The sequence below is a fragment of the Barbus barbus genome (assembly GCF_936440315.1).
Source record: "Barbus barbus genome assembly, chromosome: 39".
Lineage (NCBI taxonomy): Eukaryota > Metazoa > Chordata > Actinopteri > Cypriniformes > Cyprinidae > Barbus > Barbus barbus.
Genome location: NC_136717.1, coordinates 4,844,682 through 4,862,428, shown reverse-complemented (window position 1 = coordinate 4,862,428; position 17,747 = coordinate 4,844,682). Strand labels below are relative to the sequence as shown.

Sequence of the window (17,747 nt, the reverse complement as noted above, 5' to 3'; positions counted from 1 at the left end):
CAAAATAAATGAATTAAATTCATTTAGAGTCTGTATTCATCATTCACAGCTGTTGAAACAGCCTTTAAATTAGTTTGGGCATATGAGGACAGAAATTAGGTTAAACTACAGCATGTCCGCCCACAGAAAATAAACAATTATAAAAAATTACCAACTGATTACCAGCACACAACTATTGATCCGCGACGTTGCCACGACGTCGCCGTTACGAACTGGCAATGTCACGAAGTTACGTTGTAGCAACGTATCCGGGAATTTCACCTTTCCGGTTGTCACAACGAAAGTTCGGTCGTCAAATTACGTTGCAGTTACGTAACAAACACGTATTATGGTTAGCTGGGTTACTGTTATAGAGTGCCCATAGAATATATATCTCTCTTCATTATGTTTGGGCCTCCCCTGGACGAGCGAGCAAACTCGTCAGACCTTTGTTCTTCTTTCAGAAAACAAATTAAGATATTTTTTATCAAATCCGAGGGCTCTTAATGACCAACATTAAAATACAGTAGCGTAGTAATCCCAATTCAGCTACAGCTCTGCATAGTTCAAAAACAAGGCAGTTTTATTCCTAATAAGAATATTTATTGTTGTCAGTCACTTTAAAATTGTAAATACACAGTTTGAACATTAACACTGCACAGTGCTTACAAACAGGTAATGGTAACAGGTAACTTAAATGATTAAATTTAAATGTGTTTTACATAAAAGTTAAATAAAAACTTTATTTAAATGTAAAAAAAATAAATCACAATTAAAATGTATTGTGTTTTAACATTAATTTAGTGATTCTTCTGAGAATCCACACTTTGAGAATCACTGAACTGGATTATTAAAACATTTAATTTCTTTTTATAAATTAAATTGATTTTAAAGATTAAAATAAGATTACCATTTATATTATGATTCCTGTGTAAATAGCCATACATGTTTATTAAGGTACCTGTCTGGAAAATTACATTCAAAGCTTTATGCAAATATCTATAATGTCCATAAACATTCAAATAAATCTTGCTGTAATATTTACAGTATATTTATTGAAGGCATTTCATTGTAATACTGTAGACATCTCTATTTCCTTTTGGTGGTGAGAGTTCTTCCTAAATAGATGAAATGAATCAATAAAAACAATTTACTGATTTTTTTTCACTGTCTTGATTCAGTTTGTTAGAGATCGATGTGAATCCTCAGGTTCTGTGATGTTCAAAACTCACCAGCTCTTCTCACACAGACGATCTGAAGAAGAATCACAGTAGGAGCAGCAAACACTGCAATCTCAACAATAATCACAATCACTGCAGGAAAGATGTGTGGAGAGAACAGAGAGAAAGAAGAGAATGAATCTGTGAATTGCTTATGAATAATGAACAATTATTGACAAACCATTTATAAATTCACTGATAATTTCAGTGCATGCAAAGCCATTCCATACCTCTGATTAATGATCCAGCATTCATATAGACCACAGGTTCTGATGCTGTGTCAGACAAGACATAAAGATTATATCGTCATTTGGCTAAACTGCATTATTTCATCATAAAAAGACAGAGAAGTGAGAGACTGATGAAGTTTGTCAGTGATCATGGACCTTGTTTTGTTGGAGCTGCTACTGTAGTTTGGCTTGATTTCTTCTCAGAGTTTGAGCTGCTGACTGAAATCAGTGTTGAATCCATTAGACCTGCAGAAGATGAATGTTCAGAACACAATTAATTAATTATTTTGCCCCCAAATATATTAACAGCTGCGAGTAAGACTCAGGCAGGTATAGCTCACACAGACAGTTAAGGACAAGGAGAAACACAGTCAGACATAAATGTATAAAACTGAGGTTAGATGGTGTTTATTTGTCTAATTATTTATATATTTTGAAGGGTGGGAACCCTTGAGGGGGGCAGATCGGTGACAAAGTCCACTCCTAGGTGTGACCAGGGGCGGTTGGGAACGGGCAGAGTTAGGAGCTTGCCTGCAGGTAGACGTCGGGGGTTCTTGGACATAGCGCAATCCGCGCATCCGCAGACAAATCTCCGAACATCCTCTGCCATGTTAGCCCACCAGACGCGATCCCTTAGCAGCGAGAGGGTGTTGTTGGCCCCGGGGTGGCCAGTGCCCAGAGAGGAATGAACAGAGTGGATGAGCTGTGAACGTTGGGATCTGGGGATGTATTGCAGTCCTGGGGGACAGCCCGGCGGGGTGTTCGTGGAGGCATTGGAGGAGGTGGTGGGAGATCCGGTTGCCATTGGATGGGATTGACAAACAGCTTTTCAGGGATTACAGGTTCTGTTTCTTCGGGGCTCTCATCTTGGGAGTCAAAGAGACGGGAGAGGGCATCAGCTTGGACGTTTCTGGAACCAGGTCGGTAGGAGATTGTGAAGTTGAAACGTGTGAAGAAAAGTGCCCCCAACGGGCCTGGCGTGGGTTTAGTCTTTTTGCTTCCCGGAGATACTGCAAGTTCTTGTGGTCGGTTAGGACAGTGAAAGGATGTTGTGCACCCTCTAACCAATGCCTCCACTCTTCCAGGGCGAGCTTGATCGCAAGAAGTTCCCTGTTGCCGATGTCGTAATTCCTCTCCGCCGGGCTGAGCTTACGGGAGAAGAAGGCGCATGGATGGAGCTTGGCTGGGGTCCCCTGCCTTTGGGAGAGAACGGCTCCGACTCCTGACGTGGATGCGTCGACCTCAACGATGAACAGTTTCCTGGGGTCGGGGTGAAAAAGGATGGGCGCTTGGGTGAAAGCTTCCTTTAATAGTTGAAAGGCCTGAGTGGCTTCTGGTGTCCAGCGTAAAGCTTTGGGCTTTTCGCGGAGTAGGTTAGTCAAGGGGCTAGTGATAGTGCTGTAGTTCTGGATAAAACGACGGTAGAAATTGGCGAACCCCAGGAAACATTGGAGCGCCTTGATGGAGTCAGGAGTGGGCCATTCTTTGATCGCCTTAACCTTCCCCTCGTCCATTTGGATACCACTGCTGCTGATGTTGTACCCAAGGAACTGCACTGAGGGAAGGTGGAAAGAGTACTTTTCTGCCTTAAGGTACAGTTGGTACTCCCTCAGGCGTTGCAGGACCTCCGCAACGTGGCGTTGATGTTCTGCCATACTCCGGGAGTATATGAGAATATCATCGATATAGACCAACACAAACCGGTGTAGAAACTCCCGGAGTACCTCATGCATAAAATCCTGGAATACGGAGGGGGCGTTGACAAGTCCATAGGGCATGACTAGGTATTCGTAGTGGCCAGTAGGGGTCACAAATGCGGCCTTCCATTCGTCCCCCTCACGTATCCGGATGAGGTTATAGGCGCTGCGGAGGTCCAACTTGGTAAACACAGTGGCTCCGCGTAGATGTTCTCACGCCGTAGGGACGAGGGGAAGAGGATATCGAAATTTTACGGTAATGTTGTTTAGAGCTCTATAATCGATGCAGGGCCTAAGTCCGCCATCTTTCATCGCCACAAAGAAGAAACTGGATGAGGCAGGGGACGTAGAGGGGACGAATATAGCCCTGCTTGAGAGCCTCCTCAATGTACTCCTCCATGGCCTTCTACTCGGGGATGGAGAGAGGATAGATTTTGCCGCGGGGCACTGACTCACCCGGTAAGAGGTCGATTGTGCAGTCCCATGGCCGGTGAGGAGGTAGCTGGGAGGCTTTCTTGGGGCAGAACACGTCCTGGAACTGGCTATAACAGGTAGGGATGTCAATGGAGAGTTTTTCTGGTGGGCTTTCAATGGAAGTGGCGTTGAGGTTCAAGGAAACTGAGTGTGGTGAAACGGGTCGTGGAATCGTGGGGAAACATCCCTGGAAACATTGTTCTCCCCATTTGAGTACCTCACCAGATTGCCAGGAGATGTTAGGTTCGTGTAGGATGAACCAGGGTCATCCCAGGATAATGTCAATTGTTGAACACTCCAGAACAGCTTATGGGGATGCCGGTTACTGACTGGATCTGGTAACGCCTCTGCGTGATGGTGGTTGGGAGTCCGAGTTGGCGACAGAGGGTGCCTGAGATGAAATTACCGGCGGAGCCGGAGTCGAGGAGTGCGAGGGCTGGAACAGAGAACTTAGGGCCAGTAAGAAGCACTTCGATGGTCAGTGGCTTAAGATTAGGCACGTCGGGGTAGATGGGACTCACCATTATGCGTGGAGGTCACACTGGGCATGAGGTGTCCCTTTTCTCCGCAGTATAGACATAGGCCGAGGGAAAAACGTCTAGCTCTTTCCTGGTTGGACAGACGGGAGTGGTTGAGCTGCATGGGTTCTTGTACTGGTTCTGGAGGGTACAGATCGGCTGGATGGCGGAGGAGAGGGTTGCAGCAGTTCTCAGGGGTTAATTCATCCAGGCAGGAGTGCAGACGGGTGGAACATCTGATGGAGTGTTGAAGACGCCAATTGAAGACGGAGGACTCGATCGTTCCAACCGCTGGCTGCGGCAAGGGTGCGGAACTGTAGGGCGTAATCTTTAATAGGCAGCGAATCTTGACGTAACCGATACAACTGGTCACTAATAGAGGTGTCTAGGGCTGGTTTACTAAAAACTTCTCGAAAATGGTGTATAAAATCTTGGGAAGACTGAGTAACCGGGCCACCCTGAGCAAAAATAGTCTCTGCCCACTGTAGGGCCTTTCCCTGGAGAAGAGAGATGATGTAAGCAATCTTGGAACTTTCATTAGGGAACTGTTGGGACTGCATTTCGAATGTGAGAGAGCATTGGAGTAAAAACCTGTTGCACTCCTCCACCAATCCTGAGTAAGGCGCTGGTCGGTCCATGGGACTGGAAATCTGCGTTGAAGAAGGGATGCCGGAAGGTGCGGTGGGTGCTGATGATGGTGCCGGAGTGAGAGCTCGTCTCATGAGCTCGACGAGCTCTTTGAAGGGATCGGTGGTGCTCATGCTGCTGGTCGTCGGTGTTGGTCCGGTCTTCTGTTACAGAAGAGGCCCGGAGACAGACAGATTTTCAAGTTTATTGAACCAGCAGTGAGACAGTGACGGGGAATAATGGTGAGTATCTGACTTGAAATCTTGAAGAGCGTTTCTGGAGAGTTACTTTGGATCTTGCCTTGCAGGTGACACGGAGCAGAAGGGCAGAGCGGAGGAGACACACACCGCCGTCAAGGAGAAGACTGGGAGGTTTTCCTGGAGCAGACAGACGAGGGATCCTAAGAGCATACACACAAGAGGTTGGGGTAGCGCTAGCAGTCCTCTTCGGATTAACGAGAACGGACGTCGAGTGTCTGGTGGTGTGTGTCTTTATAGGAGGGTGTGATGAGGGACATGATGAGGTGCAGGTGTTCGTGATCAAAATTCAGGTGAGGGTGTGCGCAGTGATTGGCTGGTGGCAGAACCTGGCAGGTCTTTGACACCATCCAAACTCCATTGATTTTTTTATTGTATTTTTCTGTCACAAATGTATGAATTTCTCTCTAAACATTACTTCTAACAAAATGGAATCTTGACACTCAGACCTTTCCAACGATATGTATTTTGTCAAGATTATGAAAAGTTTTGATTTTAAAAGACCGTAATACATTTTGTAATATGACACCCCCACTAAGGGGGAGGAGCCTGCTAAAAGATCCTAAAGTACCGTTTCCATGGTAATACAATGTCCGATTTGAAAATGGTTTTCGTAGGATGAAATGTGAGGTTTTAAGCTTTCAAATTATATATAATTTATGATGATTACTAAAACGTGATAGGGAGAAAGTAAACACAAAATTGTTTTGTGAGAAAGGTCAGAACTTCTGTTATGATGTGTATGTTTTGAGGTGCACTCTTGTCATAAATTAATCTATTACTGTTCCTACACAATTGTTAACAACAAACAGTGGTAAAATATCTATTTAGAAGTCTTAGACCTTTTCAACGAGATATAGTTTGTCACGATTAGATTAGGATTTAATCATAATATATTGAAGTAAACTTGTGACAGTTAAGGGGTTAAAAAAATTTAGTTTATTAGCTGAATACTTGTCAGTATATGTGACTGTGGTCTTGAGTTAACAGTAAACCTTCATCTTAACAGCTGATTATGTACCTGGTTGTGTAGGAGCTGCAGTTGATTTAGAGCTGGTGACTGGAGACGGTGTCTTTGTTTCGGTCGGAGCTGAAGATGAATGTTCAGATACGTTATAGACTACAATCATATTTAAATTACTGATAATTAATTGTTAATATAAATAATTTACCTGGATACTTGACAGTATATGTGACTGAGGTCTTGAGTTGATTTCTCCGTGTAACCTGACATCTCCACTTTCTGTTGTGATCTTCATTCAGGAGTGTTGTAGTCAGAGAGCTGATACACTGTCCTGAGGAGATCTGAAATCTGGAGTCTGTCAGTTTCACACCAGCCTGATTTACCCAGATCAGATCAATACCCTCAGAATGAACCAAATAATCACAAGACTCTCCATCATAATATAACTGACAGGAGAGAGTCACAGAGCGGCCTGATCTGATCTCAGACTGTGAGAATGATGAAGAGACTGAAACAGAGAATCAGACAGAGATTACACGACTGATTCCAGTCTTTTCAGTGACAATATTACTGTTTAATTCAACATTTAATCATAATATTCACAGAAACACTGACCATGAAGAACATGCAGATAAACAGGTGCATCAGTTGTTCGATTTCCATTCACATATTGTTGGCAGGAGTAAAATCCACCATCTTCTTTTGTGACTTTCTTGATGTTCAGAGAGCAGTCAGAGCCCAGACTCAGTCTCTCATGTATCTCTCTGTCAGTCCTCTTTATCCCTCCAGCAATCAGTTCATCTGTCTCTGAATGTCTGTTATAGATCCATGTAGTTGATGTGCAGCCAGAAAGAGCATTATTACAGGACAGACGGACATTTTCACCAGATCTGCAGAACACATGAGTCTCATCCACTCCACTGGTACCTACAAATAACAATAATAGTAATAATATTAATGTGGGTTAATGACTCGATTATGAAATACAGTCAATAAAATAAACTTGTTGTGTCCTGTTTTAAGCAGGAAATGAACCAAGCTGTAACGTGTTGGTTTCTGTTTAGTTCCTGTTTGCCCTTATTTGGTATTTCCTGTCCTAGTTTAGTTAATCTTTGTTCATTTAGATCACCTATATTAATCATCTCGTTTGCTCCTTTGTTCCTTTTCCTTTATAAGCGACCAACGCAGGACAGCCGTCTGTGGCCAACGCAACGCAGCCCGCTGTCTGAGCATATGGCAAGCCCTCCAGAGAATTGCAAGTGCCCTCCAGTGCCTGCTGCTCTCACGAGCCCTGCTATGAATCCGCTGGTCCCGTCCAGCTCTCTAGTGCTTGCTCCTAGTCAGAGGTCTCCAGTGCCTGCTCCTTCCAGAGCGCCCCCAATTGACCGTGCATCCAGAGAGGAGCTTCCCCAAAACGGGTTTTTTTTGGGGGGGGGGGGGGGGGGGGGGGGGGGGGGGGGGTAATATGACCGTAAACATTTATTTTCTTTTGCCATTTAGCTTCCACATTTGTTGTAAGATTTGTTTTTTATCATTTATTTATTCAATAAATTACAGGAAATGTTCGGTTGCAAAAATAATTTTGGATGCAGATCCATATTGTGAGATGATGATAAAATAAATAAATTACAGTAAAAACAAACTTTTTTGTTACAATTGTGCTTTATAATGGTTAATGAATGAACTAAAATTAATTTTAATTGATCTTCACATTATAGAGATCTTTTATAATATCTAATATATCATAAACAGGTGTCTTTACCTGTGAGAAGTGCAGAGAGAAGGATCAGTCCCAGCAGACACATGTGACACTTATCAGCCATTTTCTGTTTCTGTCAGTCTTTCTTTTCAGTCTATAGTTACATCTCTTCCTTTAAACATCCTCAGCTCATCCTGTGGGTGTTAACTTCCTCTGATCTCACCAACTGACCGTTTAGCTGCATTTCACTCACACTATATCTGTGATAAAGAAGTATCTATAAATATAGCGATCTTTCTGAGTATAATCTGCTAAAAAAAATAAAACCATCTTAAGCTGGTTGGCTGGTCATCAGGCTGGTTTTAAAGGGGTTTTGGCCACTTCTTTAGCCGGTCAGGTTGGGAGACCAGCTAAAACCAGCTACTTCCATCTTAAACCAGCTAAGACCAGCTAACCAGTTCAGGCTGATTTTAGTTTGGTTTTTTTTCCCAGCAGATTACACTTCCTGATCCTGTTAGCCCTGCTAGCATCGCGATGTGCATTGTTTGTTTACAACTTTATTACATTTAAGTGTAAGATTTTCAGGGTGATAATACCTTACAACGACCATTATTACTAACGTCTATTAATGATAGTCTCATTTCTATATTATATTGTTTTTGTAATCATTGCAGATTCTTATTCTCACAGAGATATTGCTGATATATTTCTCAGTTTATATTCCATATATCAGTGCACTTTACAAAGTTGTTTATTATAGAGTTTGTGATAAGAGTCGGTGATTTATATTTAGACAATGAATATGTATTTCAGTTTATTTCAGAAACCACCTCAAATACGCTACATGTGTAAATGGTCAACTCTTGTGCAATAAACGGTCAAACTCAATATGATGCCTCTGACTCCCTGACAAGAGACCACCTGCAGTGGTCAGTAACTATTAACCAGCATTCAGTGGGGCAATCCCCAATAGAAACACTGCTATTTTCAGAAGTGCACTGAAATAAATCGATACAGTATAACTGTATCTATTCAAATCAAACATGCTGTTAACACATTAACTTCAATAACTCAACCATCCCCCAGCTCTCAAAAATATAAGATGACTACAAAAACATTCAAGTTTAATTTTCTCATCAGCAATATTTTTGTCTATTAAGCAACTTCAAAAGTTGCCTTAGGTTTTTTGTCTGTTTGTTTTCCCCCCTAATCACTAATGGTCTTTTGTCCTCTTTATTTTGTGGCATGCTAGTTCTATTTTTATTTTAAGCTGTGCGCTAAGGATACAAAACGCACAGTGAACAGTCTGATCATCTCTGAAGCCAGTTTAGACTGATGGCTGTGAATTCTCACACATTATGATGCCATTTCCTCTTCTTTAAGTGGTTTTCCTTTCATATTGCTATAGTTGCTACAAACCATTTCCGACTGTTAGTTTCAGTGGTGCAATGTATCAAATGTTTAGTTCAAGTTAGATCCAACAAAGCTAAAAGGCTCATTAGTTAATTCAGGTTTGTTTATTAGAGATGGAACTAAACTCTACAGTAAAGTGTCTCTGCAGGATCAGGGATGATGAACCTGATGTAAAGCTTGATTCTGTGCATGTACCATTTCTATTCTTTGCACATTTGAGTAGTTGTTTTCCCAATAGTGCAAATTTTGAATGTTTCCGTTAAACGAAACAACAATTTCAGCTCTTTATTAATGAGCTGATTACATGAATCAAATGTGTTTAGTCAGCCTGGTCTCATTGCTTATAAGTAGGTATTAATAACATTTAAAAGCACAAAACATACATTTTTGTACGTTTTTATTGATCCTAAAACAAAGTTTAGGCGTATTTAAACGTTTAAAACGAACAAATCGCTATGTATTTTTAGCTAAAAACATGTAAAATATTTACATATTTAGGCTATATCATAAAAATGCATTTGATAGGAATATCATAATCATTTTATCAATAAGTGATTTATATTTTTAGACCTCTTAACCTACCCCCAAACCTAAGCTTATACCCATTTTATAGCGGATATAAAACGCAATTGACCATTTTAGTAACAATATAGGATTAAGAATATTTTTATAGTCTCTAATCCCACTCCTACCTCTAAACCTAAACATAACTATTTCTGTACAGTATAAGAAAAAAATGACAGACAGATAAATGCAATTAATCATTTATTTATTGCAAAAATGTCAAAAGCAGTACCAAAATGAATCCAAATGATGATGCGTTGCAGCCGCAGTCCTCTCTGGCGGAATACAGTAGGTTTGTGTGAGGTACAGAGCAGAATAATCACTAAAAATATTATCCAGATTATTTTCCCAATCCACTCCGTGAAGGCTTGTGTGCATCATTCAAACACACCTCACCTGAAACACGGCATGTTGCAATCTGTGACGAATGCAGGCGAGAGCCAATGAGCGTTCGATTATCCTGCTGTAAAACCTGTCGTTTGAAGCGGCAACATTTGAATTCGGCGTTTACGGTCGCTGGACTTGCTGTTCGAGATGGAGATGAAGATCGCTGAATAAAAGCTTGGATTTGGGTCTGTTCCTCGCAGTCGTATAGATTCGGAAGATCTGGATTATTACGAAATGAAACTATTAGTGCGCTGTAATGTTGCGTTTTTGGTGTATTTTTTCTATTTCACAGCATGTCGGAGAAAACGCCTTTTGTGGCCCATGGTAGACAAAGTAAACATTTCATGACACGTAACGGTTAAACGATTGCAGAAATGTTATTTTAGGGTTTAAAGTGAAGTCTTGTTTAACATTGTGTAGGCCTATTCTTGGAAACAAGCCGGCAGTAGAAGTCTCACAGAACAGAACGAAATGTTATCACTTCATATTAAGTAAACAAGTCAACAATTTAATAATGCAATTGAAAACAAGTTTATTACAATTTATGCGAAGTCCGATATGACACTGTCAAAATCTGTTCTGCCTCTAAAGGTTTGAACCACACAAACACAGGTTTCTCAAGAGGTTGCTGTGTGATGTCTACAGAGTTTGCAAAATAATGTATATTTGCAATCATGGAAAATATTTTTTTCACTGTAAATATAGGGTAAATGTACCTATTGAGGTCACATACCCATTAAGCACACTTCCATTTTTGAGAAAAAAATAATTTATTATCCTACTTGATGTCTTAACCAATTGATGTGTTTGTTACTATATACCTCCTATAATTTCAAGTCGATCAGATCATTGCACACTGAGATATGAGTCTCCATGTGTTCACTCTGTCTGGCGGCCATTTTGAAAGCTGTCTGAAAACTTTCACCAAAAGAGGAGCTCCTTAAATGTGCGTTTTTTAGATGTTTAGCCTTTATTTTGGGTAAATTCCACTACTTATTGTAAAATTAAGAGATTAATGTTCAGACTTTTGCATATTATAACCTGGAACTTGGATGTGGGAAATAATTACATTAGATCCAAAAGTTAGTTTTAGCAACACAGCGCAGATGCTACAGAACACAGTTAGCTGACTAGCTGTATAAGATTGTGTGCTTCGCTAACATATTACTTCACAGGCATTACTGGCTTGTACTTTTACATCCATAATATTATAAATTGACAGTTTATTGCTGGTCTGTGGTTTTACAGTGCTGTAATTTTTAAAGGTTTCATATTATTTATTTTATGGTGATCTTAAAGGGTGCACTACAATGAAAATCACACAACTTCAGTGTGATATCAATAAGAAAAAGTATCATTTCATAGATATTGTTAATAATAGTTGTTCGTATTAAAATATGTATGAACTTAATGCGACCTAGACTATTTATTTAGCACAAATCCTGTAATTTTAATGTTACATGAAATTTATTAAAAATGGTTGCTGCTCCCATTAAGCTCAGTGTGCTCTCTTTAAGCTCTTCCATATTGAACGTCTATGTAAATACTTCATAAACAGACTTTAAATATTAACTGATGGTTGTCACTTTAAATTAAGCTAATCGATTTTCTATGGAATCTGTCGACTCAAATCTGCAGACTGGCTCTGATCTTTGGCATCTAGCATCATCTTCTCCAGACTAAATCTGTGGAAAATCATGTAGTGTATTCCAGTCTTAAGAGACTATAGATAAGTTGACATCCATTTAAAAAGAGGCTTCATAATGAGGCTAGTTTCTGTGTTCATCCACATGAATTTAATGGTTTATTTGATTTTTGAATGTGTTACTTATCTAAACGTGGACTAGCCTAGATGTTACAATGTGCTTAGATGACATATATAACTGATCGACTTGAATGCCTTGTTGCTTGATTTTAGTGTCCTGGGTTTTTTTGTGATTGACTTTGTAGCTTCAAAAAACATTATTCTTTAAACATTTTCCTTTAAAATAAACAAGAATTTTTCATAAAATATGATGTGAGCTTAATGGGAACAGGGGTGTGCTTAAGTCGTGGCCTAATGGTTAGAGATTTGGACTCTTAATCCAAAGGTTGCGGGTTCGAGTCTCGGGCCGGCAGGAATTGTAGGTGGGGGGAGTGAATTTCCAGCGCTCTCTCCACCCTCAATACCACGACTGAGGTGCCCTTGAGCAAGGCACCGCTCCCCGGGCGTATGTCACGTCACTTTCTTTTCATCTTTAAAGGGTACAAAAATGTACTCCTTAAGCACAGCCAGACTTTTTGCATTTAATGATGTATATCTTAATTGATATGCTTTTGTCATTCAATATAAAATGTAATATTTTTGTGCGAGATCAATATTTTAATAGGTATGCTATTTCAGAAAGTCAATAGCAGGACCCCATCTTCTTTCAAAAACTGGAGTCTTTAATTGCAGTTGTGCTGTCAACCGTTCCATTAAATAAACTTGTCTTATCTTTTGTGTCCATTGCATAACGGTAGGTGGCTCAGGTTTTAACCAACAGATTGTTATCATTTTCCTTGCCGTCATTAAGAGGAGATGGAGAAGAAATGCTTGGTCTTGAGAAAGATTATCTGGAAAGATATCCAGTAAAAATGTTTGGGAATCAAAAGAGATGTTCACTTTTAGTAGATTTTCCAAAATGCCCTTAATGTCCTTCCAAAAGTTATGTATGATGGGACAATCCCAAAAGATGTGAGTTTGTTCACCAACCAATCCACAGTTTCTCCAACATTTGTCACTCATACTACTCTTGGTGAGGAAAGATTTTAACGGAGTCCTGAAAAATCTGATTTTCGTCTTCCAATCAAACTCCCTCCAGACCTGACTGCCCACACCCTTATGACAGCCAGAACAAATGTTAACCCAAACATCGTCCTCCAAGGTAACATTCAGCTCCATTTCCCATTGTTGTTTTATGTTTTATGTATTATCTGACATGTCAATCAACAATTTTTTGTACATCACGGACATTTGTTTTTACATTACACCACCATTTTCAATCAAATTAATAAAATGCTTCTCTATATTTGTAGGCTCTCTTCTGATCAATTCCTAATCATTGTTTTGTTACATAGCTCCTTATTTGAAAATACTTGTATAAATCACTTGAGGGTAACTTGAATTTCGCTCTTAATTGGGCAAAGGTTTTAAATACATTTCCATCAAACAATTGATTCACTGTGAGAAGACCCCTCTCAGCCCATCCCCGAAAGCCGCTGTTGTCTAATAAAGATGGAAGGAACTCAATATTTCCATTAATATATACAAGTCATAGCTCGAGATAAAGCAGTCTTTCCCTTCAACTGCTTTTGGACCTTATTCCAAATCTTTCATGTATGTTTGACCCATAAATTTGCAATTTTTATTCTTTTCTGAGACTGCAGGTTGAGAAATGGGAGTTGAGAGAGAGAGACTCCCGGCACCGAATATTCCTCCAAAGAAACCCATTGTGACTCCGGATCCCGAATGATCCATGCCACCACAGCTTTTATTTGGGCAGCCCAATAGTATAATTTAAAGTTTGGTAGATTTAAGCCCCCATTTTCCTTAGGCGACATTAATATTTTTAGGCGCACTCTTGGTCTTTTGTTTTGCCAAATAAATTTTGACATTAATTTATCTAGAAATTTGAAAGTAGATTGTGGTATAACAGCAGGGAGGTTTTGGAACAGAAATAATAATCTTGGAAGAATATTCATTCTTATACATTCGATTCTACCCAAAAGAGAAAGCGGTAGTACATCCCATCTGTTTAAATCAGTTCTGATTTCCTTTAACAATTTATCATAATTAGATGAAAACAACTGCGTAGTCTTGGGGGTAAGAATTACTCCAAGATATCTAAACCCCTGCTTGGAGTGTCTGAATGAGACAAGATTATCCAACTGCAATGGCCAAGTCCCAACAATCATTAAGGCTTCGGATTTGTTTGTATTGATTTTATAACCTGATATCATACTATACTCCTTAAGACTGTGGAGCAAGGCTGGAACAGAAGTGATAGGGTTTTCCAGAAATAATAAAATATCGTCAGCGAAAAGTGACAATTTATGCTGAACATTTGATTAATCTCTTATTCCCTGTATGAGAGGATTGGATCTAATCAGTTCGGCTAACGGCTCTATGCTCAAAGCAAATAGTGAGGGTGAAAGAACTTCACCCTGCCTAGTGTCGCGTCCCAATGGAAAAAACTTTGAGCAGTGCCCATTAACCCTTACTCGTGACTTTGGGTTTTTATAAAAAATTTGGACCCACTTTATAAACGTCTCATTAAAGCCCATGTGCCTCAATGTCTGTTGTAGGAAGCCCCAGTCCACCCAATCAAACGCCTTCTCAGAATCCAAGCTGAGAAGCATTGATGGGGTGTTCCTTTTCTGTGCCACTATTTGGAGGTTTAAAGCTCTTCGAACATTATCAGTCCCCTGTCTATGGGCGATAAAGCCAGTCTGATCGGGTTTCACAAGTTTTCTTATATATTTTTGTATTCTGTTTGCAATGATGGCAGTCAGTATCTTTAGATCATCACAGAGGAGGCTGATGGGGCGATAAGACGTGCACAGAGTAGGATCTTTACCATCTTTATGAATGACACTAATAATCGCTTCAGACCATGACTGAGGAGGATCCCCCTCTGAAAGTGCATAATTATAAACTTTATCCAAAAGAGGCGTAAGCTCTTTTTCAAATATTTTATAGTATTCACCTGGGAGGCCATCCACTCCTGGAGATTTATTATTTTTAAGTCTTAAAATGCTGTTTTTTATTTCCTCTCTTGTAATTGGGCGTGTCAATAGATCGGCTTCCTCCTCAGTCAATTTGGTAAGATATATTGAGTTGAAAAAATTCTCTGTTTTTTCCCCCTTATTTTGACAGCTCTCTTTCTTGTACAATTCTTGGTAGTAAGTGGCAAACGCTTTTGCCACATCCTTGGGTTGTGATAGCATTTCACCAGAATTTGGACACCTTATTCTATGGACAACTCTGCTTGATTGTGCTTTTCGCAATTGAAATGCTAACAGTCTGCTTGCCCGGTTACCAAATTCATAATACTTTTGATTTGTGAATCGAAGCTGCCCCTCTGCTTTATAAGTTAATAAGTCATTTAATTTCTGCCTATTTTCTTTCAACATATTAAATATGTCATTGTTTTGTACTGCTTGGTATTCTTTCTCTAATTGTCTAATTTTGTTTTCCAATCCTAATTGTTCTGCAAGCCTCTCTCGTTTTAATCTGGATGAAATCGCAATAATGTTTCCTCTCAGGACACATTTGGCTCCCTCCCATAATACTGATGGACTTACAGTCTCATTGTCATTAAATTGAATATACTCAAGTAACACTTTCCTAATTTGTTGTTGAATCACTTCGTTATTTAGAATAGATACATTTGCTCTCCAGTACTTAAAATTATTATTTGGATTCAACTTTAACGTCAAAGAGACTGGAGCGTGATCTGAAATGGTAATTGCTTCAATAGAACACTGGGTCACTCTATAGGAATCTACACCAGTCATCAAAAACATATCTAATCTTGAGTGACTACAGTGTACATTCGAGAAAAAAAAGTAAAATCTTTTTCCTTGGGATGCAGTCGACGCCAAACATCTATCAAACCCAACTCATCCATCAGTGCACAAAGAGTTAAAGACTTCCTGGTCCTTGGACCAAAGTCAGCAGGGAGCCTATCTACAGATGCTCTCAGAACAGTTAAAGTCTCCCCCTATAAGAATAATCCCTTCAGCTTTGTCTGCTATCAATGACGCACTATTTTTGAAGAAAATAGGACAATCCTCATTTGGAGCATACAAATTTACTAGAGTCATTTTAATGCCCCCTACACATCCAATCACCATCAGAAATCTCCCCTCCTTGTCACTGAAAGTTTTCTCATGGCAAAAATACACTGACTTGTTGAAAAGAATAGCAACTCCTCTTTTCCTCCCACTTTGATGTGAGGAGCTATATTGCTGGTCTACCCACTCTCTCCTCAGCTTCATGTGTTCCTTATCTGAGAGATGCGTTTCCTGTAGCATTGCTATGGCACAGTTAAGTTTTTTCAATTGATTCAGCACTTTTTTCCTTTTAATTGGGCTACCTAAGCCTTTAACATTATAAGTAACACATATTAGATTATCCATCTGTTATTATGTTGTATATTTTACAAAAGATAACAGTATAATGGCCCATCAAAAGTCTCAGGACAAAAAGAACACTTGCAAATGAACACATAACTACCAAATTGAACAATGTAGGCTTCCACATACCTGACTGGATCAAACGTGAATCTTTTAACTAGTTCTCAAACCTGAATAACCCAGTCCCCAGTGTGTCTTGGACGGAGGCTGGTGACTGATCCTCCGCGGGAAAAAAAACACGTCGTGTGCGGTATCGCTGTCGCTCCCAGAGCGTTTCGTTTGCGACTTGGCTGTGGATAGGTGGCCCTCCACTTAGTGGTTCTCGCTCCTCGTCCATATTGGAAATCTTCACTTTTCTTCTCCTAACTACACTGGTTTAATTAGATAGATGACCTCGGCGGAGGTATAAATTACTTATCGGTGTTGAAAAAGGCTTTGATTTCGGTGTTGGTGAGTGTCGCTGGATTTCCATTGGCTCTCCTTCCCGCTGTATTCCACCCCTCTCGGTCACCACCTCACAGCTCCGTCTCCAGTCGCTCCCTCTCGTCTACTCGGGCGTGCACCCCCAACTCCTCAAGTACCGGCACAGCGTCTGTCAATGTCGGGTAGGTCTTCACGCCATCCTCCATAAAAACTCTCAGCTGTTCAGGGAAAACACACTTTGCCCTAAGCTTCTTCATCTTTAGCTGCTTTACTGCATCACGCACCAGTGCTCTTTTCTTCTGCAGCTCGGGAGAGAAGTCGTGATCAAAGTAGATCTGCTTTCCTTCGTACATAACTTTTTTCTGCTCCCAGGCTTGTCGTTGTATGATTTCTTTTACTGAGAAGTCCAAAAACCTAACTACGAGCGAACGAGGGGTTGCTTCAGGGTTCTTGGGCTTGGCAGTGAGCGTTCTATGTGCCCTTTCAATGACGATATTAAGTTCAAGGGGGAAGCCGAAGAACAGATTTAAGCAAATCATGTACAAAAAGCTTAACTTCTCTTCCCTCGCTCCCTTCAGCCACTTTATAAATTCTCAGATTGTTTCGCCTTAGACGATTTTGCATATCTTCACATCGTGCATTCAAATCCATTTCTCGGTGCAGTAAGTAACGAAGGGCCCGCTCATGGCGCCTAGCCGTGTCTTCATTAGCACTAATACGGTCCTCCGCCTCTGTAGTTCTCTTTTGCAGTTCAATAAGTTCTCCTTTCAGTTCACCGAAGGACGTTTCCAGCTGTGTTAAAGATAGCTGAGTCTGAGTGTGCCCATCTTGGTTGTCTTTCCTCAGTTTCTCGAGCTCTGCAACTATTTTTGACTCTGAGTCATGCATGCTAACATCCGATTGCGCACTCTGCGCTTGCATCATTGCTGAGTCAGCTGCTTCAAGTTTTCGCCCTTTTCCTTAGCTGAGTCCTGTTTAGATTGTCCTCTGCCTCTAGTTGTCGACATGTCAAATTTGATAAGAATCGCCGAGTTTTATACTGGTTTTGTTAGGGAAATATAATTTTTTTTTTTTGGACGGAGCATGTCCCTCAAGCTGCTGCCAACATGGCGTCACCGGAAGCCCCGAGATCAATA

General features: G+C 40.4%; 1 protein-coding gene across 1 annotated transcript; it reads right to left on the bottom strand.

Annotated features, from left to right (window-relative positions):
- Positions 1 to 567: 567 nt before the first annotated feature.
- On the bottom strand, positions 568 to 7,797 carry LOC306858934 (uncharacterized protein). Its single transcript, XM_079399743.1, has 8 exons — positions 7,729 to 7,797; positions 6,582 to 6,893; positions 6,175 to 6,474; positions 6,024 to 6,092; positions 1,586 to 1,675; positions 1,430 to 1,474; positions 1,212 to 1,292; positions 568 to 1,097 (listed from the first exon to the last, which is right to left on the bottom strand). Exons 1-8 carry the CDS (start codon positions 7,787 to 7,789, stop codon positions 1,069 to 1,071), a joined length of 987 nt encoding a protein of 328 aa, XP_079255869.1. The 5' UTR covers positions 7,790 to 7,797; the 3' UTR covers positions 568 to 1,068.
- Positions 7,798 to 17,747: the final 9,950 nt, after the last annotated feature.

Excerpts from the sequence above, each read along its gene's own strand:
- LOC306858934 (XM_079399743.1), bottom strand. The coding sequence starts at position 7,789 with ATGGCTGATAAGTGTCACATGTGTCTGCTGGGACTGATCCTTCTCTCT. Across the intron at positions 1,676-6,023 it reads TGCAGCTCCTACACAACCAG|GTCTAATGGATTCAACACTG; the intron begins GTACATAATCAG and ends CATCTTCTGCAG. Across the intron at positions 1,098-1,211 it reads CGTCTGTGTGAGAAGAGCTG|GAAGAACTCTCACCACCAAA; the intron begins GTGAGTTTTGAA and ends TCATCTATTTAG.